This window comes from Procambarus clarkii, chromosome 7 (genome assembly GCF_040958095.1).
Source record: "Procambarus clarkii isolate CNS0578487 chromosome 7, FALCON_Pclarkii_2.0, whole genome shotgun sequence".
Lineage (NCBI taxonomy): Eukaryota > Metazoa > Arthropoda > Malacostraca > Decapoda > Cambaridae > Procambarus > Procambarus clarkii.
Genome location: NC_091156.1, coordinates 14,408,335 through 14,419,762, shown reverse-complemented (window position 1 = coordinate 14,419,762; position 11,428 = coordinate 14,408,335). Strand labels below are relative to the sequence as shown.

Here is an 11,428-nt window from a genome sequence, read left to right as displayed (position 1 = left end):
GCCCAGGAAAATCTCCATTCTAAGTGCGATGGGGTTGTCTGCCTAGTTTTATTTTAGGTGGTAAATTAATTAAGTCGACTAATTGTTTGATTATTCCTGATGGGCCACTTGTTACATGCGTCAAAACTGGGCAACTACAGAGAGCGAATTGTTATTTTAGGTTAAAAAACAAACTATTGGGTGTATGTAGCTCTCATGTCTGTTTGTCTGTCTGTCTGTCTCTCTCTCTCTCTCTCTCTCTCTCTCTCTCTCTCTCTCTCTCTCTCTCTCTCTGTGTAATTCACGTGTACCTCTATATACTCCCAATTACTTTCATGCAGATCCATGTACTCTAATTCTGTCTTTCTCTCTTCATCTCAGAAATGTACACAACTTATTTTGCATTCCAAAATTTATATACGTCATATTTATTAGAATTCTCTCTCTTATGTATATCGTAAACTATTTTTTTAAATATATTTAAAAGACACCATCATCAGAGCGTGCGGTTAAGTTTTACAAAAGTATTTAATAAGGAGCCACATAAAAGCATTATATAAACCACGACGCCAAAGCTTATGATGTGTGTGTTTGTAACTGTGTGAGTGTGTGTGTGTGTGTGTGTGTGTGTGTGTGTGTGTGTGTGTGTGTGTGTGTGTGTGTGTGTGTGTGTGTGTGTGTGTGTGTGTGTGTGTTTACTATTTGTTTTACATTTTGTGCCTACACGATCCAGCTATTAGCTCTTGGACCCCGCCTTTCTAACCGTCGGTTGTCTAATGTTTTCTCTCCCGAACTTTTTTCCAGTATCATATCTTACACACACACACACACACACACACACACACACACACACACACACACACACACACACACACACACACACACACACACACACACATACACATACACACACACACACATGTCAATGTTCGCGGTTGACGGAAAATTAATATGTTCGCGGTTGACGGAAAATTAATGAGAAGAGTTGTGACAGATGAGGATTGTAGGATCCTCCAAGAGGACCTGAACAGGTTGCAGAACTGGTCAGAGAAATAACTACTGGAGTTCAACACGAACAAAGGTAAAGTTATGGAAATGGGATCAGGTGATAGGAGACCAAAGGGACAGTACACAATGAAGGGGAACTGCCTACCTGTGACGATTTGAGAAAGAGGCCTGGGGGTGGACGTAACACCTGAGCTAGCTCCTGAGGCACATATAAATAGGATAACGACAGCAGCGTACTCTGTACTGGCAAAAGTTAGAACATCATTCAGAAACCAAAGTGAGGAGGCTTTTAGGGCGCTTTACACTGCCTACGTGAGACCAGTCTTAGAGAATGCCGCGCCATCATGGAGTCTCCACATGAAGGAACACATAAGGAAACTGGAAATGGTTCTGAAGTATGCGACGAGGCTCGTCCTAGAGTTAGCGCCTGAAGGAACTCAACCTTACGACACTAGAAAAAAGAAGGGAGAGAGGGTGGAATATTATTGGAACGCCTAAAATACTCAGGGGAATTGTCAAAATGGAAATAGATAAAATGTTCACACGGAACATTTCGTCTATTTCTATTACAGAACGAGGGGACATGGCTGGAAGCTGGAAACTCAGATGAGTCACAGAGATGTTAGGAAGTTTTTTTTAGCGCTAGAGTAGTGGAGAAAAGGAATGCACTTAAGGAACAGGTTGTGACAGCAAACTTTATTCATAATTTTAAAACTAGATATGATAGGGAAATGGGACAGGAGTCATTGCTGTAAACAACCGATGGCTAGAAAGGCGGGATCCAAGAATCGATGCTCGATCCTGCAGGCACAAATAGGTGAGAACAAGTAGATGAGAACACACACTCATCCCCAGGATGCAGCAACTGCCTAACACCGAGGTACCTATTTGTTTGTGCTAGGTTAACACAGGCGTCGAGTGAAGGAAACTCTACCCATTTTTTCCTGCTTAGGAGCCTGAGAATTGAACCCGGACATCTAGTACTACAGCCCCATAGAGCTGTCCGCTCGGCTCAGTGTTTGTGGGTTTCATCCTTGGCCTGGAATCGAACCCTGCTCCTTAGGACTACGAACACGGTGTTAACCAATCAGTGCCAGAGATGGGGTTTCAGGTCCTGTTCATACTTACTATCTTCCTTGACCGCCTAAGATGGGGCACTTATTCCATACTAATTTCATACTTATTCCAAACTTATTCCATACTTTATTCCACTAATTTCTCAGGTCGTCAAAGGAAGGGGCAAGCAGCAGTCATGCTAATTTCTCATTGTTTCCTTTCCTTTATTCTTTCTATTGATACTTCTTTATCCTCAGCGGTTTTGTCTTCTCCCTTGTACATCTTCCCGTCACATTTCGACCCCCTTCTTATTCCTTAAAATTCTCCTCTCCTACTTATCCACACTTCTCTAACCATCGCTTCTACCCTGTATCTCTCCAACATCCTTGTACTCACCTAGTTGTGCTTGCAGGGGTTGAGCTTCGGCTCTTTGGTCCCGCCTCTCAACGGAGGCGAGACCAAATTTCCCGTAATCTTCCTCACGCTTCCACTCTATATCTATCCCCCTCACACTTCCCCTCTATCCCTCACGTTTTCTCTGTCCCCTTCCTTCCCTTTTCCCAGAACATTCCACTTTTCCGTCACCACTTTTCTTTACGTCTCAGCTCACGCTTCCCTTCCTACTTCCCCCTCACGTCTTCCCCTCACCCCTCACTTCTCCTCCTAGCAACACTCCCAAGGTGGCAAAGGGGGAAGGTAGGGGGGGGGAGGAGGGGAGGATGTACACACTCACTAATTACCGTAACAGCCACGAAGACAGCGACAAAGTTGGTCAACTTCTCCCAGAAAGTTGGTAATTATGGTCTACAGTTGAGACAATTATAAAGTTCCGGACCAAAGGAATTGCAGGTTAATTCTCTCATTAGTAAGTCGATATGGAAGGTTATTACAATAACGCCCCGCTTCAAGAGCTTATAATGAGAGCGGGTGATCTTCAGGGGCGTCTCAGTGTTAATGGGTGTGATCTTCCGGGGCGTGTCACTGTTAATGGGTGTGATCTTCAGGGGCGTGTCACTGTTAATGGGTGTGATCTTCCGGGGCGTGTCACTGTTAATGGGTGTGATCTTCCGGGGCGTCTCAGTGTTAATGGGTGTGATCTTCCGGGGCGTGTCACTGTTAATGGGTGTGATCTTCAGGGGCGTCTCAGTGTTAATGGGTGTGATCTTCAGGGGCGTGTCACTGTTAATGGGTGTGATCTTCAGGGGCGTCTCACTGTTAATGGGTGTGATCTTCAGGGGCGTCTCAGTGTTAATGGGTGTGATCTTCAGGGGCGTCTCAGTGTTAATGGGTGTGATCTTCAGGGGCGTCTCAGTGTTAATGGGTGTGATCTTCAGGGGCGTGTCACTGTTAATGGGTGTGATCTTCAGGGGCGTGTCACTGTTAATGGGTGTGATCTTCCGGGGCGTGTCACTGTTAATGGGTGTGATCTTCAGGGGTGTTTCACTGTTAATGGGGGTGATCTTCAGGGGCGTCTCACTGTTAATGGGGGTGATCTTCTGGGGCATCTCACTGTTAATGGGGGTGTGATCTTCAGGGGCGTCTCACTGTTAATGGGGTGTGTGATCTTCAGGGGCGTCTCACTGTTAATGGGGAGGTGTGTGATCTTCAGGGGCGTCTCACTGTTAGTGGGGTGTGATCTTCAGGGGCGTCTCACTGTTAATGGGAGTGTGATCTTCAGGGGCGTCTCACTGTTAATGGAGGGTGTGATCTTCAGGGGCGTCTCACTGTTAATGGAGGGGGTGATCTTCAGGGGCGTCTCACTGTTAATGGGGGGGTGATCTTCAGGGGCGTCTCACTGTTAATGGGGGGGTGATCTTCAGGGGCGTCTCACTGTTAATGGGGGGGTGATCTTCAAGACCGTCTCACTGTTAATGGGGGGGGGGTGATCTTCAGGGGCGTCTCACTGTTAATGGAGGTGTGATCTTCAGGGGCGTCTCACTGTTAATGGAGGGGGTGATCTTCAGGGGCGTCTCACTGTTAATGGGGGGTGATCTTCAGGGGCGTCTCACTGTTAATGGGGGTGTGATCTTCAGGGGCGTCTCACTGTTAATGGGGGGTGTGATCTTCAGGGGCGTCTCACTGTTAATGGGGGGTGATCTTCAGGGGCGTCTCACTGTTAATGGGGGTGATCTTCAGGGGCGTCTCACTGTTAATGGAGGGTGTGATCTTCCGGGGCGTGTCACTGTTAATGGGGGTGTGATCTTCAGGGGCGTTTCACTGTTAATGGGGGGGTGTGATCTTCAGGGGCGTCTCACTGTTAATGGGGGGTGATCTTCAGGGGCGTCTCACTGTTAATGGGGGTGGGGTGATCTTCAGGGGCGTCTCACTGTTAATAGGGGGGTGTGATCTTCAGGGGCGTCTCACTGTTAATTGGGGGGGGGGTGATCTTCAGGGGCGTCTCACTGTTAATGGGGGGGGGGGTGATCTTCAGGGGTGTCTCACTGTTAATGGGGGGAGGGTGATCTTCAGGGGCGCCTCACTGTTAATGGGGGGTGATCTTCAGGGGCGTCTCACTGTTAATGGAGGGTGTGATCTTCAGGGGCGTCTCACTGTTAGTGGGGTGTGATCTTCAGGGGCGTCTCACTGTTAGGGGGGGGGGTGTGATCTTCAGGGGCGTTTCACTGTTAATGGAGCAGTGTCTGACGATCATAATGTGTTGTACTGAGGGCTTGAACGAGTGATTTTGGTCAACCACCAACCGAAACTATGTATATATATATATATATATATATATATATATATATATATATATATATATATATATATATATATATATATATATATATATATATATATAGTGTATTTACAGGCATAAAATCATATGTATTTAGAAACCTATTTGAAATCCAGCTTTAAATAAACATATGATGAAACATACTATGAAAAAAAAATCACAAAATATTCTTGAAAATAAGCATCTTGTATACAAGATTGTGTGATGAAAAAATACTATTTATCTCTAATTACATTTTTTTTAACTTGTATTCATCTTCCCGGGGTGGTAGGAATTGTATTTTTTTTTTTTGACAATGCTGACTATGATTCTATAATTATCTTTGCGGTATATTGTGTGTTTTTTTATGCTGTAGTATTGTGTATGTATTAGAACTCATATCAAACTTTTTTGACTTTGTATTTTTCAAATAATTTATCAAAACAGTGTTAGGAACACAATGTATCAAAATAATTACCACTAACAACAACAACAAACTATTACTACTACTAGTACTACTAGCACTACTACTAGTACTACTAGCACTACTAAAATCATTGCAAATGGAAGGGCTACCCCCACCCCGGCTATTAACACCGCTACGAGTGAGGTTTGCATCAATATTGCCAAGCCATTAAGGCTTCCATCAGTGAGATAACCAACTCACTCATGACTAAATACGAGGACTAGTATATCGTCACTAACGACGCCAACCACCACTCCATTGACACCCCCTCCACTAAACTAGCAACACCACCAGTAACACTGACCACCACCACCAACACCACCACCAAGAACACCATCATCACCACTACCACCGCCACCACCATCACTATCACCACCACCACCACACCATCACAACCACCACCACCACCACACCACCACCACCACCACACCACTACCATCACACCACCACCACAATACCACCACACCATCACCATCACCACCACACCACCACCACCACACCACCACACCACCACCACCACCACCACAACACCAACCACCACACCATCACCACCACCACCACACACAGCAAAGAGAGTCATGTGTTGGCACCCGCTGCTATCGTATGAAGAATTCTCCCCGCACGAATGATCGTGGCTATCATAACAGGAAAGCTCTCACGAAGGGACTTGGGGAAAGCTTCCGATCTAAGACGTTGAGAAACGAGGCAGCCTTATCAAGTCAGAGTAATCTGTCTTCTCTCGATCCCCGCGAGACGCAGAATACATCTCGGGTGCTAAGTCAGCTTGGCAACGGTGATTTACGAAACAATATCCCGAAAGCTTATGAAAAGTTCCTTGACGCGGTAAATTCTTAGCGATTATTCTAGCTCGGAGCGTTAGACTGGCTGGTGAAAGGCGTGTAAGGCACAGTGTAGGATTGTACCAGCCTGTGTGTGTGTGTGTGTGTGTGTGTGTGTGTGTGTGTGTGTGTGTGTGTGTGTGTGTGTGTGTGTGTGTGTGTGTGTGTGTGTGTGTGTGTATTCACCTAGTTCACCTATTTGTGCTTGTTGGGGTTGAGCTCTGACTCATTCGGCTCGCCTCTCAACTGTAAATCAATCCACTTTTTTCACACACACACACACACACACACACACACACACACACACACACACACACACACACACACACACACACACACACACACACACACACACACATCATTGCATCATTGTATACCACATATGTCAGGCCAGTCCTGGAGTATGCAGCCCCAGCATGGAGTCCATATCTAGTCAAGCATAAGACTAAACTGGAAAAGGTTCAAAGATTTGCCACCAGACTAGTTCCCGAGCTGAGAGGTATGAGCTACGAGGAGAGACTACGGGAATTAAACCTCACTTCGCTGGAAGACAGAAGAGTTAGGGGGGACATGATCACCACATTCAAGATTCTGAAGGGAATTGATAGGGTAGATAAAGACAGTCTATTTAACACAAGGGGAACACGCACAAGGGGACACAGGTGGAAACTGAGTGCCCAGATGAGCCACAGAGATATTAGAAAGAACTTTTTTAGTGTCAGAGTGGTTGACAAATGGAATGCATTAGGAAGTGATGTGGTGGAGGCTGACTCCATACACAGTTTCAAGTGTAGATATGATAGAGCCCAATAGGCTCAGGAATCTGTACACCAGTTGATTGACGGTTGAGAGGCGGGACCAAAGAGCCAGAGCTCAACCCCCGCAAACACAACTAGGTGAATACAACTAGGTGAGTACACACACACACACACACACACACACACACACACAAGAGAAACACACACAAGAGAAATCGGTTTTGAGGACCCAGTAGGAATGAGCGACCACAGTGTACTGGTGTTTGAGTACTTGATTGAAGAAGGGTTATTGAACTCGAGGAGGGATACCGAAACCAAAAGGTTAGCATACCGAAAGGGAAACTATGAGGGGATAAGAAAATTCCTAACAGATATAGCATGGGAAACAGAGCTCAGGGGAAAGACGGCCCAAGATATGATGGATTACATCACGCAGAAGTGCAAGGACGCAGCAAACAAGTTTGTCCCAGTCCAAAAGGAAAACAGAGAAATGAAGATGAGAAACCCATGGTTTAATCAAAGATGTAGGCTAGCTAAGCAGCAAAGTAAAAGGGCATGGAGAAACTATAGGAATAACAGGACACTGGAGAGCAGAGAAAGATACCAGAATGCCAGGAATGAATATGTCAGGATGAGAAGAGAGGCAGAAAGACAATACGAAAATGACATCGCAAGCAAGGCAAAGACTCAGCCTAAATTGTTGCATAGCCACATTAGGAGAAAAACAACAGTAAAGGAACAGGTTATGAGATTAAGGATAGGGGCGGAAGGATTCACTACAAATGACAAGGAAGTGTGTGAGGAATTGAATAAGAAATTCCAGGAGGTCTTCACCTTAGAACAAGGAGAAATTCCAGAGGTAAGTGAGGGAATAGCTAACCAGGAACCACTGGAAGAGTTTGAGATTACCAGTGGGGAAGTAAGGAAGTGTTTACTAGAGTTGGACGTGACGAAGGCTATAGGCCCAGATGGAATCTCCCCTTGGGTTCTAAAGGAAGGAGCAAGAGAACTGAGCCTACCACTCTCCATAGTGTATAACAAATCACTGGCAACAGGGGAACTGCCAGATATTTGGAAAGCAGCTAACGTAGTCCCGATATACAAGAAAGGGGATAGACAGGAGGCACTGAACTACAGGCCAGTGTCCCTAACCTGCATACCATGCAAGCTGATGGAGAAGATTGTGCGAAAAAAACTAGTGGAGCATCTGGAGCGAAGGAACTTTGTAACACAGCATCAACATGGGTTCAGGGATGGCAGGTCCTGCCTCACAGGGTTACTTGAATTCTACGACCAGGCAACAAAAATAAGGCAAGAAAGAGAAGGGTGGGCAGACTGCATATTTTTGGATTGTCAGAAAGCCTTTGATACAGTGCCACACAAGAGGCTAGTGCGAAAGTTGGAGATGCAGGCTGGAGTGAGAGGGAAGGTACTCCGGTGGATAGAGGAATACCTAAGCAACAGGAGACAACGAGTCTGTGTGAGGGGTGAGGTCTCAGATTGGCGAGACGTCACAAGTGGAGTCCCGCAGGGGTCAGTCCTTGGACCTATACTGTTTCTGGTATATGTAAATGATCTCCCAGAGGGTATAGATTCGTTCCTCTCAATGTTTGCCGACGATGCAAAAATTATGAGGAGGATTGAAACAGAGGATGATAGTAGGAGGCTACAAGATGACCTGGATAGACTGAGTGAATGGTCCAACAAATGGCTGTTGAAGTTCAACCCGAGTAAATGCAAAGTAATGAAACTAGGCAGTGGAAACAGGAGGCCAGGCACAGGATACAGAATAGGAGATGAAGTACTTAATGAAACAGACAGAGAGAAAGATCTAGGAGTTGATATCACACCAAACCTGTCTCCTGAAGCCCACATAAAGAGAATAACGTCTGCGGCATATGCGAGGCTGGCTAACATCAGAACGGCGTTCAGGAACCTGTGTAAGGAATCATTCAGAATCTTGTACACCACATATGTAAGACCAATCCTGGAGTATGCGGCCCCAGCATGGAGCCCGTACCTGGTCAAGCACAAGACGAAGCTGGAAAAAGTCCAAAGGTATGCTACTAGACTAGTCCCAGAACTAAGAGGCATGAGTTATGAGGAAAGGCTACGGGAAATGCACCTCACGACACTGGAAGACAGAAGAGTAAGGGGGGACATGATCACAACCTACAAAATCCTCAGGGGAATCGACCGGGTAAATAAGGATGAACTTTTCAACACTGGTGGGACGCGAACAAGGGGACACAGGTGGAAGCTGAGTACCCAAATGAGCCACAGAGACGTTAGAAAGAACTTTTTCAGTGTCAGAGTAGTTAGCAAATGGAATGCATTAGGAAGTGATGTGGTGGAGGCTGACTCCATTCACAGTTTCAAATGTAGATATGATAGAGCCCAATAGGCTCAGGAATCTGTACACCAGTTGATTGACGGTTGAGAGGCGGGACCAAAGAGCCAGAGCTCAACCCCCGCAAACACAATTAGGTGAGTACAATTAGGTGAGTACACACACACACACACACACACACACACACACACACACACACACACACACAAACACACACACACAGTTGATTGACAGTTGAGAGGCGGGATCAAAGACCCAAAGCTTAACCCCCACAAGCACAAATAGGTGAGTACACACCCAGGAAGCAGCCCGTAGGAACTGTCTAACTCCCAGGAACATATTTACTGCTAGGTAAACAGGGGCTTCAGGGTGAAACAAACTCTCCACATTTGTTTCCGCCTCCGCCGGGAATCGAACCCGTGCCCTTAGGACTACGACCTCCTAGCGTTGTCCACTCAGCAATCTGGTAGTCCGTGGGCCCACTAGATGTTGTCTGGTAGTCCGTGGGCCCCCTAGATGTTGTCTGTAGTCCGTGGGCCACCTAGACGCTGTCTAATAGTCCGTGGGCCCCCTAGATGTTGTCTGGAAGTCCGTGGGCCACCTAGATGTTGTCTGGTAGTCCGTGGGTCCCCTAGATGTTGTCTGGTAGTCCGTGGGCCCCCTAGATGTTGTCTGGAAGTCCGTGGGACACCTAGACGCTGTCTGGTAGTCCGTGGGCCACCTAGACGCTGTCTGGTAGTCCGAGGGCCACCTAGATGTTGTCTGGTAGTCCGTGGGCTACCTAGATGTTGTCTGGTAGTCCGTGGGCCTCCTAGATGTTGTCTGGTAGTCCGTGAGCCCCCTAGATGATGTCTGGTAGTCCGTGGGCCCCCTAGATGTTGTCTGGTAGTCCGAGGGCCCCCTAGATGTTGTCTGGTAGTCCGTGGGCCCCCTAGATGATGTCTGGTAGTCCGTGGGCCCCCTAGATGTTGTCTGGTAGTCCGAGGGCCCCCTAGATGTTGTCTGGTAGTCCGTGGGCCCCCCAGATGTTGTCTGGTAGTCCGAGGGCCACCTAGACGCTGTCTGATAGTCCGTGGGCCCCCTAGATGTTGTCTGGTAGTCCGTGGGCCCCCTAGATGTTGTCTGGTAGTCCGTGGGGCCTCCTAGATGTTGTCTGGTAGTCCGTGGGCCCCCTAGATGTTGTCTGGTAGTCCGTGGGCCCCCTAGATGTTGACTGGTAGTCCGTGGGTCCCCTAGATGTTGTCTGGTAGCCCGTGGGCCCTCTAGATGTTGACTGGTAGTCCGTGGGCCCCCTAGATGTTGTCTGGTAGTCCGTGGGCCACCTAGATGATGTCTGGTAGTCCGTGGGCCACCTAGATGTTGTCTGGTAGTCCGTGGGCCACCTAGATATTGTCTGGTAGTCCGTGGGCCCCCTAGATGATGTCTGGTAGTCCGTGGGCCACCTAGATGATGTCTGGTAGTCCGTGGGCCACCTAGATGATGTCTGGTAGTCCGTGGGCCACCTAGATGTTGTCTGGTAGTCCGTGGGCCACCTAGACGCTGTCTGGTAGTCCGTGGGCCACCTAGACGCTGTCTGGTAGTCCGTGGGCCACCTAGACGCTGTCTGGTAGTCCGTGGGCTACCTAGACGCTGTCTGGTAGTCCGTGGGCCACCTAGACGCTCTCTCGCAGTCGGAGGACCACTTCGACGCACTCTGGCAGTCGTAGGACCACCTCCACGCACTCTGGCAGTCGGAGGACCACCTCCACGCACTCTGGCAGTCCGAGGACTACCTCCACGCACTCTGGGAGTCGGAGGACCACCTCCACGCACTCTGGCAGTCCGAGGACCACCTCCACGCACTCTGGGAGTCGGAGGACCACCTCCACGCTGATCGCATTCACTCGGGGTGTTGTTTTCACAGTCAACACTGGAGGTTACTCTCCTACTTTAATTAAACCTGAGCTGCTCCGACCAGAGGCTTGGTGGCTACTGCGGCCATTTGCTCCCAGATGCTCACTTTAATGACGTTGCCTTCGCTGATACACTGCATCAGACCGCACTCTTTAAGCGTGGCTACGCTCGCTCGCTACTCCAAACTGCTTCCAACATGGCCGTGCACCATCAGGCTAAGTCACGTGAAAGTGGCGCAGACTTCCACGGAAATCACTAAAATCACACGTTCACTAAGACCCATTTCGCTGTGTTCACTTCGCTACGTTCTCGATATATGTACATCAGACGCGAAAACCCATCTCGCTAACCCGTTAATACACGAAC

The 11,428-nt window shown here is 47.9% G+C and overlaps 2 protein-coding genes across 2 annotated transcripts; both read right to left on the bottom strand.

The window, feature by feature from the left end:
- Positions 1-2,840: 2,840 nt before the first annotated feature.
- Positions 2,841-3,548, bottom strand: LOC138357764 (uncharacterized). Its single transcript, XM_069314785.1, has one exon. The coding sequence runs from the start codon at positions 3,546-3,548 to the stop codon at positions 2,841-2,843; it is 708 nt and encodes a 235-aa protein (XP_069170886.1).
- Positions 3,549-10,280: 6,732 nt separating this feature from the next.
- Positions 10,281-11,201, bottom strand: LOC138357762 (salivary glue protein Sgs-3-like). Its single transcript, XM_069314776.1, has 2 exons — positions 11,109-11,201; positions 10,281-10,742 (listed from the first exon to the last, which is right to left on the bottom strand). Exons 1-2 carry the CDS (start codon positions 11,199-11,201, stop codon positions 10,281-10,283), a joined length of 555 nt encoding a protein of 184 aa, XP_069170877.1.
- Positions 11,202-11,428: the final 227 nt, after the last annotated feature.